At 41.5% G+C, this 22,202-nt stretch overlaps 1 protein-coding gene across 1 annotated transcript in view; it reads left to right on the top strand.

Moving 5' to 3' along the window:
- Positions 1-22,202, top strand: part of UBR3 (ubiquitin protein ligase E3 component n-recognin 3) — a 1,090,259-nt gene that overhangs the window by 137,117 nt on the left and 930,940 nt on the right. The window contains 1 exon segment of the mRNA XM_053698420.1: positions 9,718-9,876. Coding sequence (XP_053554395.1) covers positions 9,718-9,876 — 159 coding nt within the window.

The following is a 22,202-nucleotide window of genomic DNA, read 5'->3' on the forward strand; positions in this document are numbered from 1 at the left end:
CAAATAGTCAAATGTATGTTTTGTCAAGAGCCTCAATCTCTCTAAGCCATCATCCAAGAGTGTTTTAAGTTTACCCTTAAGGATCTAGTAGGATCTCTACTTTAAGGGCATATATATCTCTGAATCCTGTAGCTTCCATAGAGCTTCTTCATTATACATAGTTTTATCTAGAACCACAACACTGCCTCTCTTGTCAGGTTGTCTAATCACAATGCTTTAATTTTGTTGTAAATTGCTTTGATGTATTTCACACTTCTGTGTAAACTGTAATTTTTCCATAGTTTGACAGTCTTTACTAGGTTTCCTCCTCCAACATTTCTGGTCTCCTATATTCCTGTGGATCCAAGGAACCCAAGATTGATTTTACTTGTCCTTCCAGGTCTTTTGCCTATTGTAATGGTGGTACTTATTTTTTATTTTTTTTTGCTCATGAGTAGTGTCAGGAAAAAGTACTTTTAGTTTAGTTCTGGACTTGAAATATTTGTTCATATTTGTGAAGGTAACTTATTTTAACATTGAGCACCTTCATTTTTTTGTCCTACAGCCAGTCTTCTTTATGAGTACTATATTTGAAGGGTACCTATCTTTTCAAGTTCCTTATGTTTGCTTTGGAACATTCCCTTTTAGTTTGTTACATTTCCTTTTTTTTACAACATTTGGGGGCTCGCAGGTCCCCTATTCATAGTGACACATATCCAATATTCGGACACAAAGGTCCGATTACAAGTCTTATCAAAATATTAATATATACAACATTCCTTCCACTCTAGAGGAAGGAAATGTTAAGTAGACTGTTATACCATTTGAAATCTAATTTGTGATCGATACATTACAGTATATTCTCAGGGCGAGGGGAGAAGGGGGGAGAAGTAAAGAGGAAGGGGAGAGGGGGTAATGGGGACCTCCATTGGACCTCTGGAATGTAAAAAGTCCAGGGATCATGGGTAGTCAGTCGTCAGGCTAAGTATGATACGGGCCTCTTAGGTCGTGACCAATGGCTGCCACAAAGTGTCATGTTTATCCTTCCAGTCAGCCCAAGCCATTTCAACTATATCAATTTTATCTATATTGTAGTATATGTCTTTTTCCATTGTGTACAAATAAGCCATAGTGTTTAGAATCTCGGTCCACTTTGGAGGGAGCTCTCTCTTCCAAGACCTAACTATGTTAGTTTTGATGGAGGACAGAAGATATATGCATATCACCCTCTGTTTGGGAAGGGGGTGTAAATCTAAGTGAAGAAGTGCCGTGGCTGGGTCTTTAGGTATCGTGATCTGAAGTGCGGATAGGGTGCAAAAGTACAGATTCCATAAGGGTTTAATTTTTGGGCACTCCCACCACTTATGGAGCATGTCACCTGGAAGGCCACATTGTCTCCAGCATAGAGGAGAGGTCTCTGGCGACATTTTAGATAGTCGCGTGGGGGCCAAATACCACTGGGATAAAATAGGTTTCGATTATTGTTATGCAGTGTAGTGTTTTTTTAGTCAGCGTGAGAGCTCTTTGCCAAGAGTTTACAGGAATATGGATATGTAGGAGAGTGTTCCATCTAAGTAAGTGTGGTACAGTGCCATCGAGCAAGCTATAGTGTATTGACAATGGCTTAAGAAGTTTGTGACACCTGAGCCAGATGGACTCCCATGGGGATAGTGGGCGGGCAGAATTGGGAAGAAATCCCCAAGTAGAGAGGAAACTTTTAATTCTGGCAAATTCAAAGTGGAGGAAGGGTGGAATATTTGTGTGCGATTCTATCTGGTCTAATGTAATATATCCGTCTCGGTTGGTCTCAGACCAAAGGTCTGATACCTGCTTGTCTCCTATTCGGGCCCAAGTATTGGGGTGAGTTTCCACAAGGCCTGTAAGAAGACCCTCTACAGATGTGACCGGGGAGGGGTGGGGTGCAATCAACCGGCGGTGTCAGATCTTATCCTAGACAAACATTCTACTATTACAGGATTAGATATACCGAGAGTTCTGCGACTATGAGCTGGGGTCCAAATTAGATCCCTAAGGAAGATGTTAGATGGTAATGAGGCTTGTTCGATTTCTCTCCATCTGTCCTGTGCCTGGAGTACTCCCTATTGGGATACATGTGTAAGCATTGCCCCTCATAATATTTGACAATGGAAGGGGAGGCCAAACCTCCGAGGTGGATGGGGAATTGAAGGGTTCTATGAGCAACTTTGGGGGTATTGCCCTGCCAAATAAACTTCATACATTCACTTTGGAATTGCAGTAAAAGGTGCATAGGGACCCTAATTGGAAGGCACATGAAAAGATAGGTAAGCTTTAGGAGGAAGGACGTTTTGAGGGAGGCTTTTCGGCCCATCCAGCATATAGACTTCTGATCCAATTGATTTTTTTTTAGAGTGCGCATGTCTGCCACTAAATTTATCTTTCAGGTTAAGAATATACTTTTGGGAATATCCCCACCAGTATATCTCCTGTTTTAGGAACATTGAGCTTGTAGAAGGAGAGGTCGCCAAAGGCTTCCAGAATCTCTAGGAGTCTAGGAATGGTGCGGGCAGGGTCTGCAGAGAATATGGTAACGTCATCTGCAAATAGTGAGATTTTATGCTTTGACCCAGATACCGTAATTCCCTCCAGAACCTCATCAGAGTGTATCTTCTCTGCCAGAGGCTCAACGGCTAAGGCAAACAGTAATGAGGATAGAGGGGCATCCCTGCCAAGTGCCATTAGAAATCGAAAATGGGTGGTTTGGAAGCCTAAACCTCTAACCGCGGCCATCGGCATGGAGTACAGGACTTGAATGGCAAGACAGGTGGCAGGAGGAAAGTTGAAGGCTCTAAACGTTTCCCAGAGATAAGCCCATCTGACTCGGTCGAAGGCCTTCTCGGCATCAAAGAGATAACCGAGAAAGACTTCTTTGTGGATTTGCATATAACATTAATAAGACGCCTAGTATTATCTGGACCCTCCCGATTGTGTATGAATCCCACCTGATCTGGGTTGATTAAGCTAGGAAGAAGTTTGCAGATGCGGTTGGCCAACCATTTGGAATACATTTTGATATCCACATCAGAGAGATTGGCCTGTAGTTGGTGCACAATGAGGGGTCTTTGTTTGGTTTAGGGATCATAACAAAGATAGCTTCTAGGAACTCTTTTTCTAAAGCTCCCTTCTTGTCTCGCTAGATTGAAAAATCTTAGGAGCAAAGGTAGTAACTCTTGGGAGAAAGTCTTATAGAGTTGTGCAGGGAATCCATCTGGGCCAGGGGCCTTAAGGGGTTTCAGGTGTTTTTAGTCGGGTGGTGATTGGTAGGTCTCAAGTCAGCAAGGACTAAGTCATGATCAGACCACGAACAAAGAGAAATATTAGAATGGGAGTCTAGGGTCTCTACCGAAAATATGTGGTCTATTCTGGAGTAAGTTTTGTGCGGGTGGGAGTAATTGGTATAGTCTCTGTCTGTTGTATGTAGCGACCTCCATATGTCAAAGTAACCAAATTCTGACATAATAGTCCTAAATCGTGTAGAAAGAAGGCTCAACTGAGGGTTTATTTTACCTGAGGATAGGGTTTTACGATCTATCTTGGTGTCCCAAATCATGTTAAAGTCCCCTGCCATGAGAACCCTACCTTGTTTATATTGGTCCACTATCCGTAGAATTTTTCTAAGATACACAGGTTGACGTGAATGGGGCAATGGGGCAGATATATTGAAACTATGGTGTGTAAAAAATGATCCAGCTTACAAACTAAGATGGTGTACCTAGCTTGGGGGTCTTTAATCACCTGTATTTGCTCAAATGCTATCCTATTGTGTATAAGTACTGCTGTTCCTCTGGCTTTCTTTGTGAAGGGGGAGTATTCTATTGTCGTGTAAGTGCGTGAGTGAAATCTATGGGGAGTGTCTAATTGCCAGTGGGTCTCTTGAAGAAATACAAGGTCTGGGTTATGGTGCTTAAGAGAGCGGGCTAGTAGGTTACGTTTGAAGGGAGAGTTGAGGCCTCTAGTGTTATGTATAAGGATTCTAAGGCGATTCATTCTCTTATCACTTTCTAAGATTTTAAGTCTAGGGTAGGGGAGGAAGGAGGGAGATAGGGATTAATGTCCTGTCAAGTAGTAGTCTGAAGAGGGGAAAGGAGGGGAGTGGCAGGGAAATAGAGGGAATGAGTCAAATACTTGAGTCAGAGTAGTGTATCGGAAATGTGAGGTGGAAATAGTCCACCTGGGTGGAACCCTGGCATGGGCTACCCTTTATGGGGGGGGGGTGCTAAGATTAGAGCTAAGTGTGTGGGAGCCGGGAACCCCAGCCCCACTCCATGAATGAGGGGGTCTAGTCTAGTTTAGCTTAAACTATGTAAATAGTCAACCAGTGGGGCCTCTTTAAAGGCGTTAACAACTTTTTATCAGAGATATATAAATGATTGTCTTAAATATAAATATAAGTAACATCAGGTTCTTTCCATTAAGGTGATCAAATAACATACCTTGTAGTATGCCAACCCTGCTCCTAGGCATATATAGCATTACATCAAACAATGTTAATATAAAAAAAACCTTATCAACATAACTTATGGGCTGGGACACTATCTAGTTGAAAAGTTATCCAGATGTCTCCGATGTCTCGAAAGCTAGCCTCCTAATCTTGTAAAGGGAGTGCGTCTAAGTGGAGGGAAGCAAATATAACCTTCAGTGTTAGCTTAAGTTCAAGGAGGTAGACCAGGAGGACAAAGAGAGTCCTGAGTCTGCAGGGTTTTCATCCTCTTTGGTCTTTAACAGACCATTCAGGAGCAGTGACCCTCAATTTTGAGTGGGAGGAGGGAGGATCTCTCGCAGCGTCAGATGAAAGTCCCCACTGTGCAAGAAGGGTAGTCCCTTGAGATAATGAGGACACTGTGTGTGTTTGGTTATCTTTTGTTATTATCAATTTGGTTGGGTAACCCCACCTGTATTTGATGCCTGCTTGCCAGAGAATTAGCGTAACAGGTTGAAAGTACCTTCTGTGCTGCAAAGTATGTGCTGAGAGGTCAGGGAGTAACTGAATGTCTTTGAACTTTTCAGACATCTGTGGTTTGTGGAAGGCCCCCTGCATACGTCTGTCCTTGAATAGGAAGCTATGGAAACGGACAATGACGTCTCTCGGTTTCTCCTGTGATACCGATCTCGGATGTAAGGCTCTATGAGCCCTCTCCATGGTGATAGTCATATCCTCTGTGGAACCGAGTAGGTCGTTGAAAAGATCTTTTAAGTAATTTTGAAGATCAAAAGGTTGAACTTCCTCTGAAATCCCTCTAAACCGGACATTATTTCTGTGAGCTCGGTCCTCCACGTCAGCGAGCTTGAATTCCAGTTGGTTTATCTGTTCGGCTAGGGCTTCCGAGTATGCAAGGAGGTTTGTCTGGTCAGTAGTTATATTATCTTGTTTCCTTTCAAGGGAATCTACTCTCTCACCTATTTCCGAAATGTCCTTTCGAAGTTCAGCATGACTTCTCTGGATTTCCTTAGTTATGGATTGGGTTTGGCGCACAAACATTTTTTTAAGGGTTACTTAAAATGTTGGGACTGGGAAGATGACATATTATCTGGCTGGGTACCTTCTCCCACTGACTGAGTCACTTAGACCATCGTTAGAGTCTTCTGCTCGCCCCTTAGAAGGCTGTGTAAAGTGGTCAAGCACTGTTTTTTTGACAGCTCCGGGAGTTTTCGGGTGTCTTCTGGAAGTATGAGGCATCTTTAAGTGATGGGTGGGTAGAATGTATTGATCAGCTAACTTAAAAGTTTAAGAGTAAGAATAAGGTATGGATACCCCTCTGGTAGGCTAAATAAGCGTTAGTTCACAGGTATATATACATTTATATTCGGAGCAGGGCTGGCTGGCCTCTCCTGACCGCTACCTCCCCATGTCGGCACTTCTTGAGTGAATGTACACTCTCTCTGGCTTAAGATCTGTCCGGTAGTACCTGAACAGGGGGAGGAAGAAGCCAATGAGACACCACAGGTAAGAACTCCAAGCAATGTTAACAGGGCATACTCATATATACTAAACAGGAATACAGATAACAGTAAAGCATGAATATTACTCTATAAGTGGTAAAATTGGTCTTGGTGAGTGGGCTAACACCACGCCGAACAGTGTATATTGCGGAGGCCTCAGACCTTCAAACACCTCCCAGCGCGGTGAGAGTACCACCCAGAAAGCTTCAATAGACCCCCTCTAAACTCGGAGAAGTGGGGATATGACCCGAAGGAAGGGAAAAAGGAAAGGGGAGGTGACCAGCCCGGACAAGCGGGGCCGGAAAGGGGGAGTCTCGAGGGGGCCTCCTACAGAACTAAAACACAGTTTGAGCCTTCAGTAAAGACTTAGGGTAGGGAGAGCGTGTGGTAGGTGACCTGAAAAAGCAAGCTTGTGAGTGAAGTGTGACAAAAAAGATAACAACAGTAAATACACTCCACTCTGGGTAAGGTCCACAGAAGTACATATGCTGACGCAGCAGCTAAGACACAATTCCCCCAATAAGTTTCCAGAGTCCAAATTAATTTCTTGAAAAGAGGTTGGTAGAAAGGTATATGCCTAACACTACGATTCGGGTAAAGCTCTGAAGACAGTAAAGCTGATGCAGCAGCTGTGGAGGAAAGACCGTTCAAGCTGAAATCTTTTGAATATTCCCAACAGCTAAACTAAAGCTACCAGTGAATGGGCCCATACGCTAAACATAGGTATCTAGCAAAAGTTTATAGATTTGCTTTTTGCTGGTATTGGAAGTTCCAGTGTGCAATAGTAGTCCCAAAGACTTTCAAATTGGCCCGGTAGAAGAGCGTGAGGGGGTATGGATAAGTATATATGAGGTACATGCTGAAATCTCCAATAGTGATAGGTCTGATATAACAATGACCTATCACAATGGGTGTAAAATAGTGATACAAAGTCTCTGTATTCTGTGGAAAGCTATATGGCTGTGTGGGTTGAGGGTTACCACCTAAGACAGTGACCAATCTTAAATATCTGTGTGTTGATTCTTTAGGCTTATGTACTTAATTAGGGTTTGCAGGTTCCAAGGAGAACTGAAGGCTGGAAATAGGCCAAGCACTCAAGCCACATGACGTGCCTATGGGCACCGGGAGGTGTTATTAGTTAGTCCACAGCCTGAAACCTCAAGTTATCAGCCAATAAGTTCTGACAGAGTTAGTGTAAGTTATTCAGGGCATAAAATAAAGCCAGATAGCATTTGGATTGTGTGGTGTGAGAGTGTGACAGTATTACCTTACAGTTCACCACGTGGACAAAGGCCTCTGTATCCGCTTCCTCTAGGACCTCTCCTTACACAGGAGGGACACAAAGCTTGCTCGCCAGATGAGAAAGCCCAGAATCAGATGCAGTAGTATGCAGCACAGCAGAGTGGCAGACACTCCAATAATGCGGGACCTCTTTACAGGCCCAGGACACAAAATGGCGGTTGTTCACACCACCTCCTCTCTAGTTGCAGCACCTCAATTCCGGGTGTACTTCAGGACCTGTGGGGCATCCAAATCCCCAAGCAGGCCTCTCCACCTTTCACTCGCACCCCACCTCAGGTTTCAATGGCGCCTCAGGCAGTAGCGCCAGCAGCGGATCTCAGAGCAGGGAGCAATGGCCTCTATCCGGTCCTCTCAGTCTCGCTCTCGTTGCCCAAGTGCCAGAATGTTTGTTCGTAGTTGCTCTGGAGCGGAGCCCCGACCCTCCGGAGCTGTGGCACTAATCAGTAACAGGCGGGGTGGGGGGGTGGGGAATGTCAGACGGTCTCCCCCAGGGGCAGCCCACCGCCGTCATAGTGGGAGACGCTGGCTTTACGTCTAGGTGAAGGCCCATCTCAATATCAAAGGGGGACACTCGGGCAAAGGTTATAATGTTGACAAGCTAGCCTCCGGAGCGGAGCCCCGACCCTCCGGAGAGCTAGATTACCCGCTGACACGCTTTCTGATGGCTTGTGCAGCCAGACGTTGTGTAGGTAAATGTCCCGTACAGTTCTCCTCTGACTCAGGGCCGGTAGCCTAGTAGGCAATCTTAATGAACCAAAGCACCCAAAATTCGATCTTAATTGTGGGCATAAGGTCTGAATAGTAACTTTTAATAAGACTCGTAAAGCGGAGCTCCACCGGAACACGTCCACTCAGTATGGCGGTTAGCTCCGCCCCCGTTACATTTCCTTTTGACCTCACTTTGCTTCATGTTTCTTTACCAAGGTGTTCTGTACTTCCAATCTATCATGAAAATTGACCCTAACTTTGAAAGCATTCAACAACCCCACTCCCAACTATATTTCCTTTACTCATCTCAAAATACTCCCATACTGTAAACCAGCCAATTTAATACATTTCTAACCTGTGTCTGTTCACCGGAGTGGTTAATATCACCCTATTATTGTGCTAAGGGGGTAATTCACAACTTGCTGGACTGTAGCTTAATCTTTGGAAATCTCTAGCGGTTTACCGCTGTTTGAATGCAATTTCCACATTCACTGCAGAGGATATTCCTGAGTTCTTGTTAGAACCTGCAGTTGTAAAGCGGCAAACGGCTTGATAAATCGAGCCCTAAGTAGTTACCAGTGATAGTCTTCACATCAATGTCTCTCTGTCTGTTCCTCACAATATGTGCTGCTCAGTAAAAGTTCTGTGCTAAAGTCCCACCTGGGTCACTTGATAAGTATAATATGTGCTGCAAACGCATTGCAGCAAAAAGTCATGTAGACTTGTCCTCTTCTGCTTTTACATGGGCATGTGGGTGTGCACCCGCCAACACACATTGTAGGGAAGCATAGCTCAAACATTGGGAAATCATTTAATGCAGCACAAGCAGTGGTGAGTTTTGTGCTGTCATAGACACTCAAAATTCTGCTGCCCCCCCGCCCTCAGGTTTTAGGGCTTTTTTTTGGTCATAATATTTTTTGGTCAGGTCCAGACTGTAAGCTCGATATGTCAGTCATTATACCCCCCCTATAATATAAGTTCCTTGGGCAAAATCTCTCATCATATACCTCTAAAGTAAGCAATTGTAAGCTTCTTACAAATATAAGCAACAGCATTCTTTCATACAGAGCCAGACAGGGTGCAGGAAGGTATAATAAAAAAAATATTACAGGTACTCCAAAAGTGCTGACCCTTGCCCAAATCTGCCGCCCTAGGCAAGTGCCTTGTTTGACTAGGCCAAAATATGCCCCTGAACGCAAGTGTTGTGCATAAAAAGAGAATTTAATAAAAAAAAAACTAACTATAATTTAAAAAAAAAAAAAACTAAACATTTTGGCATCCCTTTGAAAAGTTCTGGGGACAAGCTGTTAAAAAACCCAAAACCGAAATATTCTGTTTAAAAACTACCCTATTGTACACACAACCTGCTGCTGATTTGTCAGCAGGAAGTGTGCTTGTTCAGTCTCCCCTTGCTGATGCTGGTGATTTGTCTTTTGATGTCACTTGGTCCACTTGTGGGTGAATATTAGTATTCAAAAGTGATCTGTGAAAAAAGAAAGATTTTTTAATTTAATATTTTTAAAATCTAAAACCATTTTACTCGTAAATGAATATAAAGTAATTTGTAATCCGTTATACATTGTTTTGTAAAGGGCTTTAGAATACTGTTGACAACTAACGCTATTGATCTGTTTAAAATGTAAGGACTGCATGATGTCTAGTTTTGTAATTTTTTTATTTTAAAGTATTACGTTTTATTGTGTCTCTTTTCTAATATAATCCTAATTAAAATAGTCTGACCATTTTCAGGTTCTGATGCATCATCTGAAAAAGACCTTCAGAAAACTCTTCAAGTTCTTGATCCTCAGATTACTTTTCTTGAAGATTTAACCAAGATGGGGGGCGCAATGAGATCAGTACTCACTAAGGTCCTCACCAATCACCAATATTATAAAGAGCTTTGCACTGGTAAGTTAAGAATGGAAACTGTCTTTTTTTACACATACGCTCCAAGTCAAAAATTAAACGAAATTGACCACAAACCATTATGAGGTATCATTACTTGAATAAATGAGCTTAGAAAGTGCCATCTAATGATCCTTTTTCCTGCTTTTAGGTTGGTAAAAGTATAGGCCTATTACTGTATATGCCCAACTTTTATGTAGAAAATATCCTGATGCTTTCTCACATTTAGTTTGATTCTCCTACATTATCCTATTGTAAAATGTGCTTCTTTTGTGATAAAAACAATTACATGTTCATAAAATAATTTATGTTGCGCTACTATAGATCAAGATGTCCCACATATATTTCAGGTAAGTTATGAATGACTTGCAGGTTGTAATTCTTTGAATACTAGTGTTCAAGTGTATGTTATAGGGAAGGTGGGTTTTATCAATCCCACATAAATGTATTTTGAATGTAAATCCATCTGTGAATCACAAAAAGGGAAGATTATGGGGTTTGTATGATCTAAGCTTTGTGTGGGGTAGTGAAACGGTATTCCAGGCCTTATTCATCTGAAAGTTTCCATCTATGCTTGGGGGATTGCGACACGGATAGTTAGATTTGTTTTGTCCTTTATTGCTATACCCATCTTTGCACTAAAGGTATTACTTTTGTGAATGATGTGTCTATCTATGTGATAGAATTATGCTGCTTTTATTTGTAAGAATCTGTCTAAATAATACACATTTGAAACTTTTTCTTGTTCTTTGGATTGTATGCACACCTTTTTAATAAGATTCTCAGTGTAACCATTAGTTTTACCTTTATACATTAGTACCATGGACTTTTAAGTTTATACTAGTAGTGTAAAACACTATGCATGCTTTTATTTTTTGTAATATAAAAATGTTCACTTATAAAGCTTGTGCCGCTTTTGTCATTATCCCCTTTATTTTTTTCGGCTGAAAAAAAAAATCTATGGATGATGACCAATGTTCACGTTTCCGGATTCTTTAATGTGAATGGAGGCATGTTCCTTAATCATGATGGATAGTCAGAAGCGCTAACGTGAAGGGCAAAGAGCTTCAGTTCCTGTGCACGATTATCTAAAGCTCTCTGGGTTTGTGAGATTTTCTAAGAAGTCTCACCAGTACTATGAAGCCCCTTTCCTAATTCGGGGGGGAAGAAAGTGCCATCTGTAATCCTTTCAAAATAACACCAATTCATTTAAGAGCATTTATATGTGTGATTATAAAGTGCAGTGTATAGAGGATAATCCAGTGTTTTCATCTTAATGCATGCCTGTATTCTGGTGATCTGCTGATATACAAAAATTGGAAGAATGGGCTGGTAAACAGCTGGTGAAATGAAAGTTCTACTCTTTGGAGGTAACAATATGCAGGTTACCCATTACTTAAAATGAACTAGACTTGGCAACGCAGAAGAGGAAAATGTTTTAGGCATACTTATAGATAATAAGCTAAAAATCAGTGTGCAATAAATGGCAGTCTAAGGCTAATAAGATATTAGCATGTTTAAATACCTACATTTAAGATTTTTTTTCTTATTGCATTTTTGCAAAAACAAGAAAGAAAATTACCTTTTTTTATACTTGAAGGACATTGAAGTCAATTTTACTTTTATTGTTTATAAATATGTTTCTTTCCTATGACATGGAGAGTCCACAACGTCATTCCAATTACTAGTGTTATATTCACCTCCTGGCCAGCAGGAGGCGGCAAAGAGCACCCCAGTAAAGCTGTTAAAGTGATGGTCAACTATTAGTATCTGCAACATTCAATCGCATTGAAAATAAAAAAATATATGGACTTTCATTCATGAAACCTGTTAAATGTGTTATTATTTTTTGATATTTATTAATTCTATAGTTCAATTGTACCTCCGTTCCTCCGCCCGTACAATCGACGCCATTAATTACATTAATGACATGTTTTTTTGTCATTTAAACAAAATCCAGGCCAGTTGGCGACTGTAAAATACCCTAACACGCCCCTCTGTAGCTAAGCGCATGCGCTACATTAACTTGCATACGGCATAACATTTAGCGTATTGTATACACAATATAACTGATGCGCAAAGCTAAAGTTGAAGACCTTGATGCCCATATAATGACGTAGAGAGCGGGTGGTACCACTCTTTAGTCTGATCAGGAAGTAATGCCGGGGGCATATCGAAAAGCGCGATGTAAGTTATGTCTACAATTATAAACAAACATTTGAGACATAAAAAAAAATTTGCGATTTTGGTGGCAATGACTTGAGGAATAATAATTTAATTTGAAAATGCAGTAAATTTACCATCACTTTAAGTGTTACTTCCCTTACCCATAATCCCCAGTCATTCTCTTTGCCTCTGTCAATGGAGGTTGTGCGAAGATATTTATCCTTTTATGGGTACTCTTCCCTGCAAGCAAGGATTGGGGTCTAGCTGTGTCCGCATCAATCTCTTTAGTAAGAGTAGTGGTGACTTTTAGCAGTTAGAAGACGGCAAGGTGGTCTTTGCTTAAACTTTTAACATTTTGCTACACCTATTACAGAAAACCAGAGTGGGTTACTCCTGTATTTTCTTTCTCTACAGGTCCCTGATAGATGTGGTAATCTATCACACCTAGAAGTGCTCCTGCTCTACTACAGAACAGGTAAGTGCCTTTTTACATTCCAGACGGGAGGACAGCACTTATAGATTATGGTAAAGATCTTTAGTTGGGGTTAGTGCCTATTCCTTTCAATAGACACATGTAAGGGATTTTATAGGCAGTCTAATTTTCAAGTGCAGTAAGGGACATCCTTAGATATGGATGTGGCTGGAACTGACATATAGGAGTGACAGTCTCCTTTTTCATGAGTTCAGTGGACCGGCATTTCCTTAACAGGGTCCATTTATTCAACTAATAAGGCTGTATTTCAGCTAACAACTAGGACACCAGTGTGCTTTTGTATATAATGAAAAGCGGTGTCATGGCCGCAATTGCGGTTCTCTGTTAGAGCTCTGATATAGATTTAGAGTTGCTGTATAAGGCCGTATTCAAAATTTTCAGAATGAGCAATTAAGGACTGTTTTCGCGGCTCATTTCTGTGGCGCAGGTGTAAAAATGGCGCCGGTATACAGAGCCTTTTTTTTATTAGGGGCTGCCTTTTACAACACACGCTGGTGTATGTAGAGTGCTGTGTAAGGGGACATTTGCAGCTTCCTATTTAGGTACCTTGCACAAAGATCCCATATCTCTTTTTTGTTGGGAGATTGTGTTCAGTGGGAATTAATGATAGCGCCTTAACTTGGCTGTACTTTAGGGCGGCAGCATGATCAGACGTAATATACTCATTACATGAGTGTTTTGTCTGTATATTATCGCTGGTTAATGAGACACCTTTTTTTGTTTAGGCTGACGTCACCTTCCTTTACTCATGACTGGAATGTTGGCGGTAGTGTGTTTAACGTATTTTGCCGCAGCTCCCTGCAGTGTTTCCTTCCCCTCTTGACCGGTCTCTTAGTTGAGACTTTATATTTTTTCTGATATATGAAAAAGTCTGTGTTGGGGGGGGGGGGGGAGTGTTTTTTCACTGTGAAGGTGTTCTATCCACGCACGCAAGAGTGCAAGGAGATATAGTTTATAAGTCGCTTAGACTTAGCTAAACATATTAATCATATGTCCCTGCAGTTTATTTTTAGGACGTAAATCTCCTGATAAATACTATGTTTTTTATTGTATTGCTGCCATTGGGTGGCAGCTGAATGCTTTTTATGCTCCTAAGGAAATAGGAGCTGAGTTACTGGTTTAAAATAAAGAACATTTCTAAATTTATTTTCTTACAGTTTACTTTTCAGGATTTATCGCCTGATAAATACTGTATTTTTCCTGTATTTGCCGCCATCTCGTGGCAACGCAATGATAATTTGCTCCTTTTTATTTTAAGGTTCAATCTTTCTTCTCTTTTTTATTTTATTTGTATGCAGCCTATTTTCAATCTTTTTCATAATATTGAGATTGATACGCTGTTTGATTATCCTTTTTATAAGATGTTTATATTTTATGTACTCTTCTGACTCTGATTTATTTTAAGTATAACCTATGTTGTCTAATGAATATTATTTTTGTTTCTATTGAAGTCTTTATGAATGTCTGAGACATCATATTTTAACACATATATGTGAGTGACTTCAGACTTGGCTGGAGGGTTATGGAAGGAAAGGGTTCTAGTGGACCTTTTAGCTGCTCACACTTCCACACTTCTGTTATATAGGAGCAGAGTTTTGTGAGTCTATCTAAAGTCCTCTGGTGGTGCTGGGTTAGAGAAATGGGATACCCAGGTTCTATCCGGTCACAGCGCCGAGGAGCCTGGATAGCTCAGTCAATTGAGCATCAGACTTTTATTCTGAGGGTCAAGGGTTCAAGTCCTTGTTTGGGCGATCCCTTTATCAATTTCCTCAGGGTTCCGTTATTCAAGATGAAAACTATTCGTTCCATCCTTCTATTGGTTCAGGAAGGTCAGTTTGTGACGACCATAGACCTTCTGGATGAGTATTCATTAGTTCCCATTCTCAGGGATCATAACCAGTTTTTAAGGTTTGCCTTTCTGGACAAGCATTTCCAGTTTGCTGCACTTCCATTTGGTCTTGCCTCGGCTCCCAAAAGGTTCTGGCATCTCTATTGGCAGTGATCAGATCCCTCAGGAATTGCTGTGGCACCTTATCTAGACTCATCTTGTTTCAGGCGTCATCTTTTCTACGTTTCCACGGGTGGAAAATAAATCTGGAAAAGAGTTCCCTAGTAAGAGTGTTCCTAAGGACAATCTTAGATTCCCTATCCATGAAGATTTTTCTGATGGACGTCAGAAAATCCACGCTTCTTGCCTTTCTCTCTAGTCTGCTATTCGTCCATCAGTGGCTGAATTCATGGAGGTGATTGGTCCGATAGTGGCTTCCATGGATATCATTCCTTTAGTTTGGTTTCATCTGCAATGCTGCAGGTTTGCCTGCTCAGTCAATGGAACGGAGACCATTCAGATTTGTTGCAGAGGATAAATCTGGATTCCCTAACAAGAGACTCTCTCTCGTGGTGGATTTCTCAGGAACATCTGTCTCAGGGCATTTGTTTTCTGAGACCTTCCTGGGTGACTGTGACTACGGTCGCCACCAGCTTGTTAGGCTGGGGAGCTGTTTGGGGTTCTCTAAAAGTTCAGGGCCTGTGGTCTTGGGTAGAGTTTTCTCTTCCCATAATCGTCTTGAAGTCGATGGCAATCTTCAATGCCTTAACAGCTTGACCTCCGTTATCTTTAGTCCGGTTTGTTAGATTCCAGTCAGACATCTTTCACCTCCGTGGCTTCATCAACCCCCAGAGAGGAACTCAGAGTTCTTCAGCCATGAAGGAGGTGACTCGCATTCTACAGTGGGCGGAAGCTCACAATTGTTTCCTATCTGCCATCTACTATCCAGGTGTGGACATTTGGAATGCTGATTTTCTAAGCAGACAGACTTTCCCGGGGAGTTGGGCTCTCTATCTGGAAGTGTTCTAAAGGATAGCCTTTAGGTGGGGGGTTCCGGGAATTTGGATCTGAAGACATTTCGTCAAAATGCCAAGCTTCCAAGGTCCGGGTCAGGGTCAAGAGATCCTCAGGCCATTCTGGTAGATGCTCGGGCGGTACTTTGGACTTTTTTGGTATAGCATTCCTTTTTCCCTGCATTTGCTCTCTTTCCTTGAGTCGTTGCTCGTATCAAACAGGAGAGAGTGTCAGTGATTCTTTTAGCTCTTGCCTGGACTCGCAGGATCTGGTTTACGGATCTGGTGAAGTTGTCATCTCTTCCACCTTGGAGGCTACCTCTGGGGAAGGACTCAGGGTCCTTTCCTCCATCCAGCTCTAGATTCTCTGAAGCTGACTGCTTGGAGATTGCACGACTAGTCCTGTCTAGACATGGTTTTTCTGAGGCGGTCTTTGATTCTATGCTTCAGGTTAGCAAACCTGTTACTCACAGGGTTTACCATAAGGTATGGTGTTAATACCGTTATTGGTGTGAATCTAAGGGTTTCTCCTGGAGCCGGGTGAGGATTCTCCGAATTTTATCTTTTCCTCAGAATGGCCTGGTGAAAGGTTTATCAGTACTCTGAAGGGTCAGATTTCTGCTTTGTCTATTCTTTTGCACAAACGTCTGGCGGCTTTACCAGATGTTCAAGTTTTTGTTCAGCCCCCAGTCAGACTCGGGCCTGTGTTTAATCCTGTTGCTCCTCATTGGAGCTTTAACCTAGTTTCTAAAGTTTTGCAACAGGCTCCGCTTGAGCCAATGCATGTTGTTGATATGAGTGTTATCTTGGAAGGTTTTGTTTCTCCTTGCTATTTCTTCCGCTCGCAGAGTTCTGAGTTTTCAGCTCTGCAGTGTGATTCCCTGTACCTTATCTTTCATGCAGATAAGGCCGTCCTTTGTGCTAATTTAAGGTTTCTCCCTAAGGTAGTATTGGATTGAAACTTTAATCAGGAAATTGTTGTTCCTCATTTTTGTCCTAGGAACGTCTTTTGCATAACTTGGATGTTGTGCTCGCTCTTAAGTTTACTTTCATCTACTAAAGATTTTCAGCTTTCTTCTACCCCTGTTGTTTTCTCTTGAAAGCATAAGGGTCAGATGGCTACTTCTCTGTCTCTCTGGTTGAGAAGTTTGATTCGTTTGGCTTGTGAGACTGCTGGACAGCAGCCTCCTGAGAGAATTGCGGATTATTCCACTAGGGCTATCTCCTCATTTTGAGTTTTCAAGAATGAAGCTTCTGTGGAACAGATTTTCAAGGTGGTAACATGGTCCTCTTGCATACTTTTTCCAAGTTCTTCAAATTTGATACTTTTGCCTCAGCTGAGGCCTCTTTTGGGAGAAAGGTTCTTCAAGCGGTGGTGCCTTCTTTTTTGCTCCTCCTGCCTTCTTCTCCCTCCCTGTTCATTCCGTGTCCTCACTTAACAGCTTTGCTGGGGTCCTCTTTGCCGCCTCCTCCCTGCCAGGAGTTGAATATCCTTCTAGTAATTGGAATGACATTGTGGACTCTCAATGTCCGGAAATAAATTTATCAGGTAAGCATAAATTTTGTTTTATAGATTTTTCTTTATCACAAAACAATTCAGTCTCTGACTTGGTGGCTAGATCATGAGTTCATTATTAATGGGTCTTCTTTTGCTCTTCCTACCTGGACTGTGATCACTACAGATGCAAGTCTTTCAGGATGGGGAGCTGTTTGGGGGTCTCTGAGAGCATAAGGGGATTGAGCCCCTCAGGAGGTGAGGTTGCCAATAAATGTTCTGTGCTATTTTCAGGGCCCTTCAGTCTTGGCCTCTGTTAAAAAGGGAATCTGATCTCTTCTTTCAGAGGTGGCGGTGGCTTATGAAGATCATGGGGGGGGGGGTGTTACTCACAGTTCCCTAGCCATGAAGCAAATATCTTGAATTCTTTTATGGGCATAAGTCAATTTCTGTCTAGTCTCTGCAGTTCATTTTCTCAGGCGTCAGTCTCTGCATCCAGGGGAATGGTCTCTTCACCAGGATGTGGATCTTTGGGGTCTCCCAGATAATAGATCTGATGGCTTCTTGTTTGAACAACAAACTTCCCAGGTAAGAGTTAATGGATGCTCTAGTAGGTCATTTGTTATTTCAGCTTGCTTATCTGTTTTCTCCTCTGCTACTTGTTCCCAAAGTGATTTCCAAGATAAGGCTAGAGAAATTGTCGGTAATCCTTATTGCTCCAGCTTGACCTCGCAGGATCTGGTATGCAGATCTGGTTCAGATGTCTAGTTTCCCACCTTGACCACTTCCTCTGCGTCCAGAACTTCTTCTGTTTCAAGGTCCGTTTTTTCCATCCGGATCTCAAAGCGCTAAACTTGATGGTATGGAGATTGAACGGTTAGTTCTTAAGCATAGGGGTTTCTCAGATTCTGTGATTGGAACTCTAATCCAGGCTAGTAAACCTGTGACTAGAAGGTTTCATCATAATATCTGGAAAGCTTTTATTGCTTTGTTTATAGATCAAAGCTTTTTTTTACAGGGTGGTTTAAATAAGGGCCTATCTGACAGCTCTTTGAAAGGTCAGATTTCTGCTCTTTAAGTTTTGTTTCATAGGAAGAATGCTAATCTTTCTGACATTCATGGTTAATTAATGCTTTGGCACAAATTAAGCCTGTGATCAAGCCAATTTCTCTTCCCTGAAGCCTTAACTTGGCGTTAAAGGTTTTGCAGGCACCTCCTTTTGAGCCTATGCATAGAGTGGATATTGAGCTTCTTTCTTGGAAGGTTTTTTTCATTTTGACTTTCTCTTCTTCCAGAGTTTCCAAATTGTCTGCTCTATCTTGTAACCCTCCTTATCTTATCTTTTATCAGGATAAGGCCGTCTTAAGGACTAAGTTTGATTTCTTGCCTAAAGTTGTGTCTTCAGACAATATCAGTAGGAAAATTGTTGTTTGTTCTTTGTGTCCTAATCCCAAGAATGCTTCAGAAAGATCTTTGTATAATTTGGATGTTTAGAGCATTAAAGTATTACATTGATGCTACTAAGGATTTCAGGCAAACTTCTAGTTTGTTTGTTTACTTTTGTGGTTCTAGGTAAGGACATAAAGTTTCTGTTTCTTTGGCCTCTTGGTTTAAACTTTTGATTTATAAGGCTTACTTGGAGGCAGTTCAGCCTCCACCTAAATGGATTACTGCTTATTCTTCTAGGTCATTTGCCATTTCTTGGGCTTTTAAGAATGAGGCTATAGTTGACCAAAGTTGCAAGGCAGCTATTTGGTGGTCTTTGCATACTAAATTCTACCATTTTTATGTTTTTGATTTTTCTGAGACAGCCTTTGGTAGGAAGGTTTTTCAGGTACTTGTCTTGGCTTGATTTATTTTTGCCTGATTGCTTAAATTTCAGCTGCAAAAAAAAAAGAAAGAAAAAAGCACTTTGGGGTTTTGGATTTTGTTTATCCGTATCATTACTCATCGACTCCACAGCTTGGGTATTAGTTCCCAGGTTTAATGGATCATGAACTCTCACCACCTGTATGAATGAAAACATAATTTATTCTTACCTGATACATTTCTTTCTTTCATGGTGGTGAGAGTTCACGAAACACCACTTTTTTCCCCCTTTTCCTTAAGCACATTTCCCTGCACTTTTTATTGCACTTATTGCTTTTTTACGACCTCATTTTGCTTGGCTATACATTAGACTGAGATACCTGTTAGGTGGGAGGGGTTTTATAGAGCTCTTAGGTTTGGTAGGGAAGGATAATCTCACGGAGTAATGGATTGTGGATACTCGACACCATGATTTTTATTTATTTTTAATAAGGTAAGCATAATTTTAATTTTTTATGATAAAGTATTCTTTATTAATTTTTGTCGTGAAAAGTAAAATAACAGAAAAAAAAGAAATACATATAAATTAAAAATACAGATCATAAAAACAGAAATCTTGGTTTTTTTTATGTTACATAGTAGTTGAGATAATGCAATAGACATAACCATGTGGCTTTCAATTACTACATCTAAACCGATAGGGCCAATTTAACAAGAAATATTGAGGTGGTAGCATACATTATGGACCAATAGTCCTATGACAAGAAATCTCTTGTTTAAATCTAGTGGAAAATTAGATTGCGTTATTTTGGACACTATGAGCCCCTTTCTATTACCTGTTACCAAGGATAGTGAAATAAGGCGTTAGAGAGTAAAGGAAGAATAGAGTGAGACAGGGGGATAGAGAAAGGTGGGGTGTGGGTAAGGGAATATCTCCTGGCCTTTCCGCTCCAATTTGTGTAGATACAGAAGACCTTTATTGTAAGTAGGGTTATTTTGTCCCCTGGCGGGCTTTGTTGTGACCATCCTGCTTAGGGGACCAGATCATCTAGAGAGTAATTCTATCTGTATGGGGAGTTCTGTCATAATGAGCTAGTGGGTTAGGACATATTTTTTAGTATCCAGTAATACCATACTTTCTGGAACGTCTCTTGGGAGTTTAGAAGGAAAGCTGCCTGCTCTGACATATTGTAATAAAATTTAATTTTATTTAAGTTGAATTTCTTCCCAGGAGGGAGCACCTTCCCTCCAGTGATGGGCTATGCAGATCCTTGTAGCTGTACAAGTAATTCTGATAAACAGATTAATGTATTTGTTAAATTCTGGACGTCTGACATGGAGCAAAGCTTGCTCCATAGTCAGTCTAATTGGACTGTCTAGGAGTGTACTTAAGAATCTAGATAGTCGGTTCCCAATCCCATGTGAGTAAGTGCAGTCCCACCACATGTGTCTATAGTCCCCCATCTCCCCGCAGCCTCTGTAGCATAGTCTAGATTTATCTTTAGCAGAGTGTGAGGTTATCAATGGTGTTAGATACCATCGGAAGTTAGTTTTAATGCAGTTTTCCCACATATCTGCGCTTAGTAATCCTCTCCCTGCACTGGAAAGAGTTGTGCACCACTCCTGAATCTCAAATTCTTTGTTAGTATCCTTTTCCCATTTAATTTGTAGAGGAGTTTTAGAGTTGTCTGATGCCAGCTGAATCGCTTGATAAAGCTTTGAAATGGTGTTCTTGGGTCTGGATGAGGTGCTGCAGATGTTTTCTAGTGTGGAGGGCACATTTTTAGTTATAAGAGGTAGGAGGGGATGAATTGTGGAGGTTAGTTGTAAGTATAGGAACCATTCTAATTTGATTGGTTGTAGCTTTTCTTGTAATTGTGTATAACTCAACAGTTTGCCTCCCTCTATAATATCGGCTATCCTATAGAGACCCCTGTTTTCCCATTTTTTGATGGTGGTGACCAATTCTTGCCTAACTTGACTTGTGAGTGTGGCTTTGGTGGAGTGAGTGGGGAGGAGTTTCAAAGAGGTGGTCAACCTAGACCATTGCTGAATCGTGAAGTCTATTATTGGGTGATCGTGTTGTTTCCTACTAAAGCATCGCTTAGGGTCCCAGAGAATCATGTCGCGTGGGGTAAGTCCTACAATGTCTGTTTCTAGCTGCGTCCAAACAATGTCTCCTTCAGGGTCATTTAAGAGAGCTGTCTGCGCGAGTCTCGCTGCCTGATAATAATGTTTGAAGTTGGGTGCTCCTACCCCCCCCAATTGTCTATTTCTAGAAAGGACTGACAAAGGTATCCTAGCTTTTTTGTTACCTCTAATGAAGCTAATTATGTGTCTTTGAAGATCCTCTAGGTCTGGGGCTGGTATTCTAATTGGTAGGGTGCGGAATAAGTATAGGATCCTTGGTAATACCATCATTTTGATTGCCGACAGTCTACCATACCATGAGAATCATAATTTGCTCCATTTAATTAAGTCTTGTTTAATAGATTTATATACTGAGGGGAAATTTTCCTTATATAGTGTTTTGGAGCTTGTAGTCAGATTAATCCCCAGGTATCTAAGAGAGTGTTTGGCCCATTTAAACTCAAAATTAGCCTCTATGAGCTTTTTGGTGTGGCTCGGGAGGTGTATGGGTAATGCTACGCATTTTTCTAGGTTGATTTTATAGCCTGATATAGAGGAGAAGGAATTAAGGGTTTGGTAGAGGTTCGGTAGTGTTATCATTGGTCTCGTCAGGGAGAGGAGGACATCGTCAGCAAAGAGCGTAAGTTTATATTCCGTCTGCTTAATTCTAATGCCAGTTATGTCAGGGGAACGTCTAATCTGTTGGGCCAGGGGTTCTATACATAATGCGAATAGCAATGGGGACAGAGGACATCCCTGGCGGGTCCCATTGAGGACAGGAAAGCTTTCGGACTGGTGACCCATTGCTCTCACGCTTGCTGAAGGGGTGGAGTATATATTTTGTATAGCGCTCATAAATTCTCCCGAAATGCCTACTTTAGTTAGCACTGCCTGCATATAGGTCCAATCGACCCTGTCAAACGCCTTCTCTGCGTCCAGGGATAGGAGCAGAGAAGGCGTTTTTGTTTCCTGTATATAATCAATCAGGGATACCATTCTCCTAACATTGTCTGGTGCCTCTCTATGTTGAATGAAGCCCACTTGATCTGGGTGGATTAATTTGGGAAGTAGGAGTTTGAGTCTGTTGGCTAAGATTTTGGTGAAGATTTTGAGGTCTTGATTTATGAGGGATATTGGTCTGTAGTTTTGACATCTCAATTTATCTTTGCCTGGTTTCGGGATTACTATAATTTTGGCATTTAACAGTTCAGAAGGGATTTCTTGACCTTTTAGAATAGAATTACAGAATTGAACAATATGTTTGGTGAGGGTAGGTTTGAACTGTTTGTAATAATCTCCTGGGAACCCGTCGGGGCCTGCTGCCTTGCCTGGTTTTAAATCTTTAAGTACCCCTAGGACCTCTCTATCCGTTATATCCGCGTTCAGGGAGTATAA

This window comes from Bombina bombina, chromosome 1 (genome assembly GCF_027579735.1).
Source record: "Bombina bombina isolate aBomBom1 chromosome 1, aBomBom1.pri, whole genome shotgun sequence".
NCBI lineage: Eukaryota > Metazoa > Chordata > Amphibia > Anura > Bombinatoridae > Bombina > Bombina bombina.